Source organism: Oncorhynchus kisutch, linkage group LG12 (assembly GCF_002021735.2).
Source record: "Oncorhynchus kisutch isolate 150728-3 linkage group LG12, Okis_V2, whole genome shotgun sequence".
In the NCBI taxonomy this organism is placed as follows: domain Eukaryota; kingdom Metazoa; phylum Chordata; class Actinopteri; order Salmoniformes; family Salmonidae; genus Oncorhynchus; species Oncorhynchus kisutch.
In genome coordinates this window covers 30,922,364-30,939,815 of record NC_034185.2, presented here as the reverse complement: position 1 = coordinate 30,939,815, position 17,452 = coordinate 30,922,364, and the positions used below count along the sequence as shown (strand labels likewise).

Sequence of the window (17,452 nt, the reverse complement as noted above, 5' to 3'; positions counted from 1 at the left end):
CTAATGATGCTGAGCCAATTGTGCACCGCCCTATGGGACTCCCAATCACGGCCAGTTGCGAGACAGCCTGAAGTCGAACCAGGGTCTGTAGTGACACCTCTAGCACTGAGATGCAGTGGCTTAGCTGTGCCACTCGGGAGCCCCAGCTGGATCAGCATCATGTATATGAACTAGACCTTTTGCATCCTTGCAATTATTGGCTTTATATCTGCCAAGATGCTTTACAACCATTACAATACTCTCTCCTTATGATGAATTCCATCCTTTTCTCAGTGCTTGCCTTTGATGAGGAAAACACTATTATTCCTGGTTTCATATTTGATTTAGATCTGACCACAAGGGGGCAGGCAGTCAGTCACTGACAAGTCTTGTTTTTCCCCTGTTGTTCTGGCTGGCCTAATGATGCCAGGAAACTCCTGTTCCATTATCTTTTGTATTTTTCCTGATAAAAAGCTGATCATAACATAAGTGATAAGAGCCAACTATTGCACTGCACTGATATGGACAAAAATGAAGAAATCCAAGACATTCCTCTTTTGCATTTTATTCACTTACTGAATTGCTATAGTATTGCATAGAGTATAAAAACAAATGTTAGACATTTCTACTAAATATAGATCACCAACAAACACTCATATTGCACTTGGGACAAAAGTGATAATTCTGAAGCATTCTGGTTTTCAGTAAAACGTTTTTGAAAATAACTCACAAGTGATAAAAAAACCAAATATGTAAGAGATGGACTCCACCTCATCCATTCTGTAATGCTCAAACTCTAGTAAGACCATTCCAAAAGTGAAGTGTTTGTCGACCTCTCAGTAATAAGAGTCCTGTCTAAAAAATAAGATATTCGACATGGTTCTTTATCAAGAGAACTGTATTAGTTCACATTGGTTTGTCAACACCCTACAGAGTGCAACTTCTTGCAAACTGCAGAGAAGACACGAAAAAAGTCAATGGAACACTTAGGCTACTTAAAGATGTGCTATAACAGATCTTTATTTACTCCTTTCCACACTTAATTTTAAGCATTCTGACCGTTAGTTTAGGAGTCTGCCGAGTGAAAGTGGGATTGCAGTCCTTTCACGTTTGGTAAAAATCTCCAAAACATCTAATAACCCAAGGGCTAGTGAGTTACATAACTGGCCAGAATATTACAGGCCATCACGTTAGCCTTTTCCATTGCTCAATCCAGGGATATTGATTGGTTATACAAACGTACATGTACTGCCAATTTCATATTTTGGTTAAACTTCGCAAAGTTTCTGCAGGCTGAAAACAGTGTGAAAAGCTGCCAGTTTTACAACTGCCTGATCCATAGTAATCTTCATCTAGACTTTGTTAGAATCCCATCGTAGACACGAAAAGGTAGGCCCAGTTACATCTAAAATATCAATCTCTTCATGATCCGCAACAAATATTTACAGACATGTTGTTTTCATAATATTACTTCTTCCATGAAAATAAAAAATGGGTCCTGAACTCTGCTACAAAACCCCCAGACCAGTTACTTAAATAAATGCAATATATTATCTCAATGCGGTCATGAAAATAAACAATCACACAGGAAAATGTATAAATACAAATATGTACAAGAAAAAAAAAGCTTACAAAGCTTAGAAATTCTCAACTCATTCGATGCACAGCTCTCAGCAGTGAGTAGGGAGGGCCCATTGAAGAATGTAGATGGTGTGATAAATAAGCCTCCTTGGTTTTATTGTACCATGTGTTATGATGTTCAGGGTAGGCCGAGTCAGTCCTTAGGGTGGGGTCTGTGTGCAGTCGTGCTGGGGTTTTGGAAGGACGGGAGGGGTCTGTGTGTCAACGGCAGAGCATCAACACCAGGGACTTGTTTACTTTGAGAGCTTCACCACAGAGTGCCGGGAGCCTGTGTCCCAATCTCTCATCTAAAAAAATCTGCCTATTTCAGAATATGTGGATCAGTGCAGACAAGATCATTCCGTTTTGGTTATATGATCCATGATAAATTGTGGATACGGATGGATATACGGTGTTGAACAAACAGACAACAGAAGATGTCAAATTGTGCAAACCCTGGGTTATAAACAGTGAAAAGAGCCAAGGAAGGGGACACATACCACAGTGAGAAAAGGAACTGCATCTAGCTGTTTACATTTGTTATTCACTTTCATACAGGCTAACAAAGCCCCTCCCTCAGCATTCTTATTGGCTGACAGAAGAAGGGGGCCCCTTTTGGGGGACAGAGCTTGGCATACACAGAGACACACACACATACCAGCTGTTGTGAAACTGTAGCCATTTCCACAAGCAAGGGTCTCCACATGAGCTGCTGCCCCTCCCCCTCTCTCCAGTCTTGGGTGAAAACAGCCTGGAAGCAATGCAGGACTGTCCCTCAGCACAGGTATGACCCTCAGACAGAAGGAGCTAAGAGTAAGTGGGGATGTCCCATCAGTTGTGTAACCCTCTGGTTACACAACTCCTTTCACTACCTACACATGTAAGATCGTAATTTGCGCCAGTTTGCAACAGCAGCAAAATAATCCTGCGTCATCAAGAAATGTGAATTATAATTCATGGACATTTTTGTAGGGGTCGATACTTAAGGGAAAATCAAGTCTGAAATTGGAAATTTTAAAAAGTGGAAATTAAACTTCAGAAGCCTTTTTAAACCCCAAATACAATAAGTTATCCTGAAACAGAGAGATCAAATTAAGATCCTACATCTGTATCCATGACTTGCATTTTCTTGGGAGTAGAGTCCAACCCCGCAGTCTGTTGTAAGAGAAAAGGCGATTCCGAGAGAACATTCCTAGAGAACAAATGTTGGATGAGGATTCTACCGGATGGCTGACAGTTTCACTCAACATTAGGACACCGTATTCTCGACCATAGCGTGAGGCACCGACATCCAAGGTCTGCTTTTTTGCAGTGTCAGTCTTTGGCGAGGGGAGTGTGAAGGGTTAAAAGCAGATGTGCCCACACCTGGCAGAATGGCTTCTTTTCAGGACTGAGTATCACATCAAAAATAAATTACTTAGAGAAATAACTCACAGGTCGTCACCTTTTCATAGGCTAGTGTCCATGTGCAGGTCCACAGTGGGCAGTTCCACCATCACCAGTCTTCATCCTCCGTTATAGGCACTATGTTCTTTAGAGGGATACGACAGCATCTGTATTTTTCTTTCTTACAACTGTTAGTGGGGGGGGGGGGGGGGGGGGGGAATACATAGTACTCAAATTGTACAGTTCTTCAATGAGACAAACCACTAAATGCTGAAATGCATGCATTTTCTATTCTAGTGTAACAAAAACACACAGATCATTCCAAGTAATCAACGCAATATCCTTAAAACAAATATTCATCAAAATCTAGTGCTGATTCTTTTGTTGTCCGCTACCATCTGATTAAAATGACCAAAATGGATGGACAAGGCATCAGTGTAACATGGAATTATCGGCTATGTTTTGAGATTCATATCGGCAGGAAGGCATTCTTTCTGGTGTTAAAAATCTGCATTATTGACAATCACCAGTTTTCTATGTTAAAGGAACAAGACCAATCGAAATACAAAATGAGTGAAGCGGCGAGTTCATGAATCTCTTTGAATAGTGAGACAGAGCTCTTAGTTTTAGAGAGGTAGTGAGTATTGATTAATTCCGATCTCATTAATTATTGATAAATGATTGTAATGCTCCAGAAATACTTAATGGAATCCACCCCCAATGTTCTTTTCTTCACCTTGTTCCACAGGTTGTCATTTCTCCCCCCGCGAAGAATGCACTGGTGAATAACAATCCCGTATAAATGTCTCAATGGTAATACTTGTGTTTCTTGCTTTAAGTCCCTGCATATTCATTTAATCTTGCTATAGAAAAAAAGATGGCCTCAGCGGGCCACCAAAAATGTGCATTATCATACAGTAGAAGTGTATCAGGCAGGTATCCATCAGTCTTTTTGTATAAATATAACAAGTTCTTTGTATGAAAATAGAGACATAAAAAAATCAAGTCATTCTTCCCACCCCCAGATCATAAAATGCTGGGTAGTTGTGACTACAACGTGGCGCCAATCAGTCAAGAGCGTACCAGGATCTCCATGATGTGGTCGAGGTCGTTGAGACACATCTGCAGAGTACTGCTGGAGGTGGAGAATGCCTTGAGGTTATAGTCATTCCCCAAGGAGGCTCCGCTGCTCCCTCTGGGAGGGGGGCAGGCCAGAACAGAGAAGTCTGACGGGTCGTACATGGATGTGTCAATGTCTTCAAAAATGTCGTCCAGCTGCAGGTCCGTCAGGTAGCTGGTGGAGTTGGTGATTTCAAAGGAGCCAAACAGCAGATCCTGCGACTTGCCGCCATCCTCCGACCCCGGTCCCTTGGGGAGCTCTGTGCAGGTTGACTGTGCGTCGTCTTCACACAGCAGTGAGGATGAGAGCACGGACACTGGGGTGGAGGGACGGTCCGAGGGCACAGGCGGCAGATCCGGGGAGTGGTGCGGTGTGGCGGGGGCTGGAGGGGGGGACTCCAGATGCAGGCCTCCCTCCTGCCTCATCTCCTGTTGAATCTGTCGCAGTGTGTTAGCCAGCAACACCGAGCGGTGCAGGCTGGGTTCAGCTCGGCGCTGGCAACTCTGGAGTTTATCCAAGCACAGGTCCAGCACCAGCTGCCTCTGCTGGGCGTAGGGCAGGTCCAGCATCTGATCCTCACAGTCACTAAGCTTACGTTTCACCCCACGGCCCACCATGTACCTGTAGAGGGAAAAGGAAGAAGGAATGTTAGACCAGATAAGATGAAGCGCTCCCTTTTTCCTGCTTCAGGAACAATTCAACTAAGCAGAACAGACCCAGCTGCTAATGCTCTCCTGCCTACAGGAAAGCAATCTCTTAAACAGACTGGAATTGTGACAATTGTTTGGCTCTTTGGTCTTTGGCTTGAGTGGGACATCTTTATTTATCCACCATCTTTGGTTAGACAGAGGTAAAACAATAACTAACGAAATTACAGTTAATGAAAATGTACACTTAATCCAGTATGAACTCAAATAAAATTCTAATTCTACAGTACAACAGCATGTCAAATGTAAAACTAACAATGACTCAATAATCCATGCCATCTGGGAACGCTATAAAGTCCAAAGGTTAAGGACGGAGTTATAAAGTGGTCTGTCAGAACTATAACCATGTCAATTAACTTTTAATCCGTCGGTCTGCATATTTCAAGACAAAGCATGAGGGTGCAGTGAGATACCCGATGGGTTTGACAATACTTCTCTCAAACTAAAAAAAAAAAACTAAAAAAACTTAAATACAGGAAAATCAAAACTATCCTCAATTTGACAAGGAAAGGTCAAATGCTTTATCTAAAATGTTGAAAGCGTGTGGGTGACAGAGAAACAAAATGGCCATGTGGCAGAGTGATGCAGGCGCTGGAGATGGGATTGTGATCATGTGGGTCTGAACAGATGTTATGTCGTAGATGTTTGTGTGTGTTTTGTAGTGTTTGAATATATTATTTTTCATAGAACAAAAAGAGCTGGAGACTGCAACCATAGTTTTCAATTTGATCTACTCATGTTAGCATATGCCTATTCATAGACAGTCTTCATCTGAAAGTAAATCAGACCCCTTGTCTTCCACTTTGTTACGTACAGCCTTATTCTAAAATTGATTAAATAGTGTTTTCCCCACCTCAATTGACACACAATACCCCATAATGACAAAGTAAAAACAGGTTTTTAGAAATGTTTGCAAATTTGTATTTTGCTCCGTTCATCTTCCCCTCAATCCTGACTAGTCTCCCAGTCCCTTATTGATTGAATATATAACTGAAATCACATTTACACAAGTATCCAGACCCTTTACTCAGTACTTTGTTGAACCTTTGGCAGCGATTATAGCCTCGATTCTTCTTGGGTATGATGCTACAAGCTTGGCACACCTGTATTAGAGAAGTTCCTCCCATTCTGCTCTGCAGATCCACTCAAGCTCTGTCAAGGTGGGATGGGGAGCGTCGCTGCACAGCTATTTTCAGGTCTATAACAGATGTTCGATCGGGTTCTAGTCCCGGCTGGATGGGCAACTCAAAGACTTGTGTGTTGTCTTGGCTGTGTGCTTAGGGTCGTTGTCCTGTTGGAAGATAAACCTTCACCCCAGTCTGAGGTCCTGAGAACTCTGGAGCAGGTTTTCAACAAGGATCTCTGTACTTTGCTCCGTTCATCTTTCCCCTCGATCCTGACTAGTCTCCCATTCCCTGAAAAACATAACCACACCATAATGCTGCCACCACCATGCTTCACCGTAGGGATGGTGACAGGTTTCCTCCAGACGTGACACTTGGCATACAGACCAAAAAGAGATCAAATCTTGGTTTTAGCAGACCAGAGAATCTTGTTTCTCATGGTCTAAGTCTTTTAGGTGCCGTTTGACACTCCAAGCGGGTTGTCATGTGCATTTTACTGAGGAATGGGACTTCAGTCTGGCAACTACCATACAGGCCTGCTTTGTGGAGTGTTGCAGAGATGGTTGTCCTTCTGGAAGGTTCTGCCATCTCCACAGAGGAACTGTCAAGAGTGACCATTGGGTTCTTGGTCACCTCCCTGACCAAGGCCCCCCCCCACCCCCCGATTACTCCATTTGGCTGGGTGGCCAGCTCCAGCAAGAGTCTTGGTGGTTCCAAACTTCTTCAAATTTAAGAATGATGGAGGCCACTGTTCTTGGGGACCTTCAATGCTGGAGACATTTTTTTTGGTACCCTTCCACATGCCTCGACATAGTCCTGTCTCGGAGCTCTAAGGACAATTTCTTTGACCTTAATGGCTTGGTTTTTGCTCTGACATGGACTGTAAGGTGTGCCTTTCCAAATCATGTCCAATCAATTGAATTTGTCACAGGTGGACTCCAAAGATGATCAATGGAAACAGCATGCAAATGAGCTCAATTGAGTCTCATTGCAAAGAGTCTGAATACTTACGTAAATAAGGTATCCGTTTTAAATGTTCTATACATTTGCGAACATTTCTAAAAACCGGTTTTCAAAGTCATTTTTTATTTATTTCACCTTTATTTAACCAGGTAGGCTAGTTGAGAACAAGTTCTCATTTACAACTGCAACCTGGCCAAGATAAAGCACAGCAGTTCGACACACAACAGAGTTACACATGGAATAAACAAACTGTCAATAATACAGTAGAAAAAAGAAACATCTATATACAGTGAGTGCAAATGAGGTAAGGCAATAAATAGGCCATGGTGGTGAAGTAGTTACAATATAGCAATTAGACACTGGAATGGTAGATGTGCAGATGATTAATGTGCAAGTAGAGATACTGGGGTGCAAAAGAGCAAGATAAATAAATACAATATGGGGATGAGGTAGTTGGATGGGCTGTTTACAGATGGGCTATGTAAAGGTGCAGTGATCTGCTCTGACAGCTGGTGCTTAAAGCTAGTGAGGGAGATATTAGTCTCCAGCTTCATTGATTTTTGAAGTTCGTTCCAGTCATTGGCAGCAGAGAACTTCCGGTTAATAGTCCAACGCTCTAACCACTGGGCTAACCTGCCGCCCCATGAAACGATGGCCAGCCAACGAGAACATACAGGTTGCAATGGTAGGTAATATATGGGGCTCTGGTGACAAAACGGATGGCACTGTGATAAACTGCATCCAATTTGCTGAGTAGAGTGTTGGAGGCTATTTTATAGATGACATAGCTGAAGTCGAGGATCGGTAGGAGAATCAGTTTTACGAAGGTATGTTTGGCAGCATGGGTGAAGGATGCTTTGTTGCGAAATAGGAAGCCAATTCTAGATTTAATTTTGGATTGGAGATGCTTAATGTGAGTCTGGAAGGAGAGTTTACAGTCTAACCAGACACCTAGGTATTTGCAGTAGTCCACATATTCTAAGTCAGAACCCTCCAGAGTAGTGATTATGGATGGATGGGTAGGTGTGGGCAGCGATCGGTTGAAGAGCATGCATTTAGTTTTGCTTGCATTTAAGAGCAGTTGGAGGCCACAGAAGGAGAGTTGTATGGCATTGAAGCTCGTCTGGAGGGTTGTCAACACAGTGTCCAAAGAAGGGCCAGATATATACACAATGGTGTCGTCTGCGTAGAGGTGGATCAGAGAATCACCAGCAGTGAAAGCGACATCATTGATGTATACAGAAAAGAGTCGGCCCGAGAATTGAACCCTGTGGCACCCCCATAGAGACTGCCAGAGGTCCGGACAACAGGCCCTCCGATTTGAAACACTGAGCTCTCAGAGAAGTAGTTAGTGAACCAGGCGAGGCAATCATTTGAGAAACCAAGGCTGTTGAGCCTGCCAATAAGAATACGGCGATTGACAGAGTCGAATGCCTTGGCCAGGTCGATGAATACGGCTGCACAGTAATGTCTCTTATCGATGGCGGTTATATCATTTAGGACCTTGAGCGTGGCGTAGGTGCACCCATAACCAGCTCTGAAACCAGATTGCATAGCGGAGAAGGTACAGTGGTATTCGAAATGGTCGGTAATCTGTTGACTTGGCATTCGAAGACTTTAGAAAGGCAAGGTAGGATAGATATGTCTGCAGCAATTTGGGTCTAAAGTGTCTCCTCCTTTGAAGAGGGGGATGACCGTGGCAGCTTTCCAATCTTTGGGAATCTCAGACGATATGAAAAGAGGTTGAACAGGCTAGTAATAGGGGTTGCAACAATTTTGCTGATTATTTTAAAGAGGGTCCAAATTATCAGCCGGGCTGATTTGTCGGGGTCCAGGTTTTGCAGTTCTTTAAGAACATCAGCTATCTGGATTTGGGTGAAGGAAAAATGGGGGTGGCTTGGGCGAGTTGCTGTGGGGAGTGCATAGCTGTTGACCGGGGTAGGGGTAGCCAGGTGGAAAGCATGGCCAGCCATAGAAAAATGCTTATTAAAATTCTCTATTATAGTGGATTTATAGGTGGTGACAGTGTTTCCTAACCTCAGTGCAGTGGGCAGCTGGGAGACGCTCTTATTCTCCATGGACTTTAGTGTCCCAGAACTTTAAGTTTGTGCTACAGGATGCACATTTCTGCTTGAAAAAGCTAGCCTTAGCTTTCCTAACTCATCATGGGGTATTGTGTGTAGATAATTTAACATACACTTAAAACAACACAATGTAACTCCAAGTCAATCACACTTCTGTGAAATCAAACTGTCCACTTAGGAAGCAACACTGATTGACAATAAATTTCACATGCTGTTGTGCAAATGGAATAGACAACAGGTGGAAATTATAGGCAATTAGCAAGACACCCCCAATAAAGGAGTGGTTCTGCAGGTGGTGACCACAGACCACCTCAGTTCCTATGCTTCCTGGCTGATGTTTTGGTCACTTTTGAATGCTGGCGGTGGTTTCACTCTAGTGGTAGCATGAGACGGAGTCTACAACCCACACAAGTGGCTCAGGTTGTGCAGCTCATCCAGGATGGGACATCAATGCGAGCTGTGGCAAGAAGGCTTGCCGTGTCTGTCAGCGTAGTGTCCAGAGCATGGAGGTGCTACCAGGAGACAGGCCAGTACATCAGGAGACATGGAGGCTGTAGGAGGGCAACAACCCTGGGTTCCTCCTAATGCAAGACAATGCTAGACCCAATGTGGCTGGAGTGTGTCAGCAGTTCCTGCAAGAGGATGGCATTGATGCTATGGACTGGCCTGCCCGTTCCCCAGACCTGAATCCAATTGAGCACATCTGGGACATCATGTCTCGCTCCATCCACCAACGCCACGTTGCACCACAAACGGTCCAGGAGTTGGCGGATGCTTTAGTCCAGGTCTGGGAGGAGATCCCTCAGGAGACCATCCGCCACCTCATCAGGAGCATGCCCAGACGTTGTAGGGAGGTCATACAGGCACATGGAGGCCACACACTACTGAGCCTCATATTGACTTGTTTTAAGGACATTACATCAAAGTTGGATCAGCCTGTAGTGTGGTTATCCACTTTAATTTTGTGTGACTCCAAATCCAGACCTCCATGGGTTGATAAATTTGATTTCCATTGATAATTTGTGTGATTGTTGTCAGCACATTCAACTATGTAAAGAAAAAAGTAATTAATAAGAATATTTCATTCATTCAGATCTAGGATGTGTTATTTTAGTGTTCCCTTAATTTTTTTGAGCAGTGTATTTTAGAATAAGGCTGTAAAGGAACCAAATGTGGAAAAGGGGGTCTGAATACTTTATGAATGTATATTTGTTGAAATCCTGTCCATTCCACAGGGTAGAGGGAAATACCCTGTTGGCTGTCAGTGGTTGCTGCAGCATGAACGGGAGAGCTGTGGCGCTAGCTAGCGCTGCACGTAGGTCACATGGCCCGCTCCTCTCAGGGGGAATGAGGCAGTGTTGAGAGTACGGTGCTAGACTTGCTAGTCACCATGGCAATCCATATCCATCTATCCTGCCCGAGTGTTAGCCCAAGAGCATGTCTGAGGACAGAGCACTGGCTGACTGAGCTGTCCACATCGTCACATCTCCTTTCACTCTATTTGCACAATGAGCAGAATCACCACACCATACATAGGTTGGGTAAATGGCAGAAGTAAAACACAGGATATCCTACTGTCTGTACACTGTATAATAATTACATTAACTATTACAGGAGCTACCTCTGCAGTGATTCCTTAATCACAGCATGTAGCCAATATGATGAGCTCTCCGCTCTCCCGCTGTTCCTGGAGCACAGCCTCTCTTCCAATCAGTGTGTGGTGTTGGCGCTGAGTGGGTGTCAACAGGATGCCGGGCTGCAGCAGCCTACTCCGTGCTGTAGGCGGTTCTGCATTCACAACTGATCCATCACTTGGATGTCTGGTTGCATGCAGCCTCCGCAGGTCCCAGTGCACACTGGGGTCTCCTCTACAGCAGAGGCAGCAGCAATGGGAATGAATGACTGAAGATAGTGTGGCAAGGAATGCCATTGCGCAACATAAGTATGCTCTTTTTAATAAAGTCAAGTTATAGTGAACTTAAAAGATGAATAACAAATGAAGAATAGTTGGTATTCAAATACATTTTATGTACTGCCGTCTTCTAATCTAAACGTATAATTTTCCACCTTCGGGGTGCTGTACTGTGCAGTGTTGCTTCAAAGTGTGTGTGGAGGCAGTGGTCCAATTCCACGTCTGAGGTCGGTGGTTACATAACTGCATACGCCACCACAAAGAGCAGTGCTCCTTACAAACCTGCTCTATATGCTAGGTGTTCACAAAACATAGGCTGAAGAATGGATTATAGCTCTGTGCTTTTGAGGTATCTGAAAGACATAGGCTAAACTGTAAACATGGGTGGTGAAACTGAAGTCTGCAGCCTGTGTCTGGCAGCAAAAAAAGTATATAAATGGAACGAGTCCATCAAATCCTATCAATGTAGTCTGCCCAATTAATTAAAACCTGTAATTTTTGCAGTGAAAACAAGCCGGAGAAAGGCAGCATCCCAGTGTGGATTACACCCAAGCTCCTGGGTGATAAATGCGATGTTAACTGGACCGCTAACTTGTTCCAACATATGTATCAAATTTGAAAAGCAAACTTATTCCATTAAAATTCCCTAGCACTACACTGTTGTAACGTGGTTTCTCATTTGCAGATAAAAACCTGTGGCTTGGACTCCGAGCAGAGCAATAGCTAGCTGTGCCTCTCATATGTAAGCAGTTGAGGCAGTGAGCTATTCTTTATACAGGGCCTCTGTATAAAGCCAGTTTCACCACAGCCTACTTACCATGGCAACAGTGCCGGATGAGAGGCCAGAGCTAGAGACCGAGTCTACACTGGATTGTGCACAAATGATGCATAGGCCTAGAGTCAGAGAGAGGACTTTTGGAGCGGAGAGATTGGCAGTGCAGCATCCGGGAATTTTAAGTAAACCCATCACAGTTCAGCATTCTGAAAATATAACGGGACATAAGGATATCCTCTAAACCATTTGTAAACTCATACCACGGAAGGACCAATGTCTGCAGGTTTACTCCTCCCTTGTACTTGATTGATGAATCAGTAAGGAACTCCCCTCACCTGGTTGTCTAAGTCCTAATTGAAAGGGAAAACTAAAAAGCATCAGACACTACGCCCTCCATGGAATGAGTTTGACACCCCTACTCTGAGCCCTTCATTTTATTCCGTTGCAGACTTTGGCCAAATGACAAAATGCTTCATTGAGATTATTACTTTTTGCTCCTGTGCTGACTGTGTTCTGGACGGTGTTAACCTAACGTAGCAGTCGTAAAAACCTGAAATTACACTGAACAAAAATAAAAACACAACATGGAACAATTTCAATGATTTTACTGAGTTACAGTTCATATAAGGAAATTGGTTAATTTAAATAAATTCATTAGGTCCTAATCTATGGATTTCACGACTGAGAATACAAATATTAATCTGTTGGTCACAGATACAGTACCTTAAAAAAGGAAGGGGCATGGATCAGAAACCAGTCAGTATCTGACGTGACTACCATTTCCCTCATGCAGCGCGACATTTCCTTCGCATAGAGTTGATCAGGCAGTTGATTGTGGCCTGTGGAATGTTGTTCCACTCCTCTTCAATGGCTGTAAGAAGTTGCTGGATATTGGCGGGAACTGGAACACTTGTCGTACACGTCGATCCAGAGCACCCCAAACATGCTCAATGGGTGACATGTCTGTAAGTGTGCAGGTCATGGAAGAACTGGCATTTTCAGCTTCCAGAAATTGTGTACAAATCCATGCGACGGGCCCGTGCATTATTATGCTGAAAAATGAGGGGATGGCGGCAGATTAATTGCACGACAATGGGCCTCAAGGTCTTGTCACGGTAGCTCTGTGTACTCAAATTTACATTGATAAAACAAATTGTTTGTCATCCGTAGTTTACGCCTTCCCATACCATAACCCCACCATGGGGCACTCTGTTCACAACTTTGATATCAGCAAACCGCTCGCCCACACGTGGTCTGTGGTTGTGAAGCCAGTTGGACATACTGCCAAATTATCTAAAAAACATTGGAGGCGGCTTATGATAGAGAAATGAACATTTGATTCTCTGGCAACAATTCCGATGGACATTCCTACAGTCAGCATGTCAAAGCAGATATGCTCACAAACAGGGAAGTAAACAAATTTGTGCACAAAATTTGAGAGAAAAGCTTTTTGTGCACATGAAACATTTCTGGGATATTTCATTTCAGCTCATGAAACATAGGACCAACACTTTACAAGTGACATTTATAATTTTGTTCAGTGTAGATCCCCTACATACTTGTATTGACAAGAAAATAAAAACATCCGGGGAGGTTCTCTTCTGCATGGTTCAACCAATCCAGTAAATGTGGAGGAGGAGTTAAGATGGAGTTTCACCTCATTTATCATCCAAAAGAGGAAGTAGCATCACAGGCTCTTTCCATTTCCCCTGAAAACCGGATGTTCCGGTTGTTGGGGACTCTGCAGAAACTAGGACCTTGTAGACCAGCATTTCCCCAAACTCTGTCCTGGGGACCCCAAGGGGTGCATGTATGGTTGTTGCCCTAGCAGCACACAGCTGATTCAAGTTATCAAAGCTTGATGATTAGTTGAGTCAGCTGTAAAGTGCCAGTGCAAAAACCAAAATGAGCACCCCCTGGGGTCCCCAGGACGAGAATGGGAAACCCTGTTGTAGACCCTGGCTGTTGAAGAAAAGATTCAAAGGATTCAGTGTGGACAGGTAAACTAGCAACTAAATCTAGTAAATCAAATCCAATTTTATTGGTCTCGTAGACAGTATATTTTTCAGTTATCGCGGGTGCAGAGAAATGCTTAAGTTCCTAGCTCCAGTAATACCTAACATGTAAATCTCCAAAAGAAAAAAAAAAACGAATTAACAAACAGAAATATTAGAACAAGCAACGTCAGAGTCAGGAATATAAATATGTATATAATGGTGTGTATTGACATTATGGACAGTATATGAGAAAAGGTGTGTATAGCAGTAGTTATATCAGATGAGCCATGACTAGAATACAGTATACACATATATGAAGTGAGTAAAACACAGTATGTAAACATTATTAAAGTGACCAGTGTTCAATGACTATGTACATAGACTGCTTCCCTAAAGTATAGGTTGAGTACTGGGTGGTAGTCGGCTAGTAACAGTGACTAAAGATTTGATAATAGTTTTTGCCAGGGAGTTGATACACGACTGACAGTTCCACTCTCCTTAAATACTTTGTTTTTCATTAAGTACATTTGTGAACTGCGGGGGGGGGGGGGGGGGGGGGGGGGAGTAGGGGCTGCAGAGGCCGGAATGCTACCCAGGCAGGGGAATCATGTGCGCTAAAGGGCACGACTGTCCCAAGCTTTATGGTACTTTCAAACAAAATAATTATGGAGTGGGAAAACCCAGCCAAGTGAGTCAACTCGATAGTTTTCAATAAGCTAATAAATTGGGAGGACATAAGATTGAGTTAAAATGTGGAATATCGTCAGAAAATGTGGAATGGTTGTAACTTGACGCAACAACGGACCAGTCAGCCAATTGAAAACGGAGAACAGCGTCTCTTGCCTCTTTTCTGCCCACTCTATGGATTTCCCTGCGTCGGTGGCACATGAGTGAAGTCACGATTCTACACACGCACTCCCCCTCTCTCAGCCCTGGAGGCAACAGATATATGGCCAGGAGAGAGCGAGGAGGGGTAGGCTGTGGGCAAAAGTGGGAGGAGAAAGAGTAGAAACGAGGAAGTGCAGTGCGTATAATGGCCGGGGAGAGGAAATGAAGAGGAGGCGGAGACAACTATTGATAAGCAGAGTAGGATCAGAGTAATGAACAGTTAAGCGGACAGACCGCTCTGGCGGAAGTCTTTATATGGACAGATTTGTCACTGGGTGGCGGAACCACCCTGACGAAATGAGTCACGTTCATTAGGTAACAGATTAGTCACTCTTCCAGACACGGAGAAGTCCTCACCTACTGATTTCATTGGGGTTGAGCATGTAGATCCAGTCAAGGGGGAACTAACACTGCAACATCCTACCTACATTCTTAAGTGTCTGAGGAAATCACACACATGTGTGGCATGACCACTCTCCTCCTAGTAAATAACCTGGAGAAGATGTAACAAATATAATTTGTCAAAAGTCAATGATAATTGCTTGGTTTTATACATCATTAAGGACACTCATGGCACATGATGCTCACAGATTCTGAGTGTCGAAATAGAGCAAAAACCATATCCATTAATTGTAGAGTCTCCTTTCAGAAAGGCCACTTCACTAGTACAGCATGAGACCTCTTATTACTGACACGCACAAGTCATGTGTGAACAACAGTAGAGGCTTTTTTGCATAATGCTGCATCTTTGCTAAATAAGATATATTATGTCCGGGTCCTGTAAAACACCTCTTGCTTCAAGTCAGAGACAACAGTGTAGGGCAGAAACCTAAATTCCATATTGGCTATGATTATTTGCACGTGTCAGACATAACGCACCAGCAGGCAGAATTGCAAAACCATGATGTTGAAGTGGCTCGATCTAGCTAGTTAACTCCACATTTCAGATGTGTCGGCCAACGTTGCCTGCTGGCGCTACCCCAGTTGACTAGCTAGTCAAGTTGATCCCACATTACACAGCAGCAGCGCACACGAACTCCGTGAACTAACGTCAACGTTAGTTGTGAAAACGCAACAATCGCCTTGTCCGTTTCATAAAGGGCAAATAGATTAAGAACCGATTAACATAACTAGGTATAGTAACAGAGGCTAGCAATTTTGTTGCAAATTATCGATTCAAACAATGTTAGTGTTGGTTCCCGATACAGCTCGCGCTAACGTTAGTTACCTATGGTCGACGAAATGTGGTTAGTTAGCTACTGTTAGTGAATTTAGCTAGGTTTAGTTATTCGACCAATGTTTCAGGTATAGATAGGATATTTAATTGGCATTGGCATGTCTAAATCACATGTTTAAAGTTGTCTTATTGTGGAGGAAAATGAGAGGAAGTACACAGTAGCAGGCTAACTTGGCTAAAGACAAGTGGCTAGCTAACTATGCTAACGTTAGCTAGGTTAGTTATGAAGTTTGTGGCAGAGCTAAACTGAGTTTTTTTAAATTTACGAACATTAACAAACGGTGTACTAAACCAAGTCAATTGTATTGATTGGATAAAGTATATTACCTTGAGGAAGGGAGGGCATTTCCATGTTGTTCAGGTCCTTTCACGGCACAGTCCACATCCAAACGACACATTGTTGAGGCAGTTCGAATTCTGCTTTTTCTTCTCACCGACGTCTCGTAGGATACAATATCCCGTTGGCCCATATCATGTTGTGTAGTACTAACGATCTAGTTCAATTTCTCGCCACCTCAAAGTAGGAAAACTGTGACAGACTGCTAAGAACTAAAATACATCTAGCTAGCAAGAAATATACTGTTAGCTATGCTAACAGGCCTTATTATAAAATCCTCTGACTTTGAAAGTCGAAATATGCTTGCCAAAAGTATGGCCATTCCTGGACAAACTACTCTATTGCAAGCATCGAACTAGCTATTAGCTAACTGAAGAACTACCGTTCAAAACTTTGGCTACAACATTGTAGAACCTACCCGAAAGAGGCTCAGCTGATTGACGGTCGTCAGGTGGGAGAACCTTGATTGGTCGAATGAAATTTCAGGCCCACCTAGTAACTACGTCTGATTGGCAGAGTACACTTCCCCCCACTCCTGCCACAACCTTCTCGTTCTAATTAGCCGCCTTGCGCTCACATACTGGAAACGTGACCGAACGAAAGTACTGTACTAGCTGAAGAAGACGATTCAAATGTCATTTACGTTTTTGGCACAAAATAGTAGCGATGAGCAAGATTGAGGACAAATGTGTAATGTATTTGCCAATTTGTATTTTGAATCATTTTCACTTTTCCAGAATACAGAATCCTGCAGCCTAGCCAGGTGCAATCCACAAGAAATGCATGCTCACATAACCAGTAGTGGCCAGGGAAAAGGTACGGGGATGGGTAATGGAGTACATCGTGTAAAGCGTTGTTCAGCATCAAAAACCTGACCTACGGTGCCCTCCAATAATATTTATTGTCACCCTTGGTAAATATGAACAACAAGGGCTGTGAAAAACATGTCTTTGTTGTTTATCCTCTTGGTCTTTCATTCAAAATATTCACAAAAATCTAATCTTTAATTTAAGTAAAATGATTGGAAAAAATACATGTGAAATATATATTTTTCTCCTTGAAACGTGTGCCACAATTATTGGCACCCCCATAAATGATTATGAGTAAAATCTAACTGCAGTATATTCCCATTCATATTTGATGTTTTTAAGTTCACCTGAGTGATTAGCGGTAAGCAATGATTTCCTGTTTCACTGGGGTATAAATATTAGGTGACACACAGGCCAAGTTCCCAAAGTAATCCATCACTATGAATACAGAATACAGTAATGATGTTTGACAAAAGGTTGCTGAGCTGCGCAAATCCGGAAATGGCTTTAAGAA

General features: G+C 43.2%; 1 protein-coding gene across 2 annotated transcripts; it reads right to left on the bottom strand.

The window, feature by feature from the left end:
* Positions 1-528: 528 nt before the first annotated feature.
* Positions 529-16,969, bottom strand: LOC109900872 (SERTA domain-containing protein 2). Of its 2 annotated transcripts, XM_031837377.1 has the most exons (3): positions 16,120-16,233; positions 13,328-13,632; positions 529-4,726 (listed from the first exon to the last, which is right to left on the bottom strand). In XM_031837377.1, exons 2-3 carry the CDS (start codon positions 13,330-13,332, stop codon positions 4,057-4,059), a joined length of 675 nt encoding a protein of 224 aa, XP_031693237.1. In that variant the 5' UTR covers positions 13,333-13,632; positions 16,120-16,233; the 3' UTR covers positions 529-4,056. The 2 variants fall into 2 exon arrangements, with proteins under 2 accessions (XP_031693237.1, XP_020352332.1); XM_020496743.2 differs by lacking the exon at positions 13,328-13,632 and having other exon boundaries at positions 16,120-16,969.
* Positions 16,970-17,452: the final 483 nt, after the last annotated feature.

Coding starts and splice junctions, on each gene's coding strand:
- LOC109900872 (XM_020496743.2), bottom strand. CDS start 16,262: ATGGGCCAACGGGATATTGTATCCTACGAGACGTCGGTGAGAAGAAAA. Junction 4,727..16,119: donor AATGCCCTCCCTTCCTCAAG/GTAATATACTTT, acceptor TTCCCTCTACAG/GTACATGGTGGGCCGTGGGG.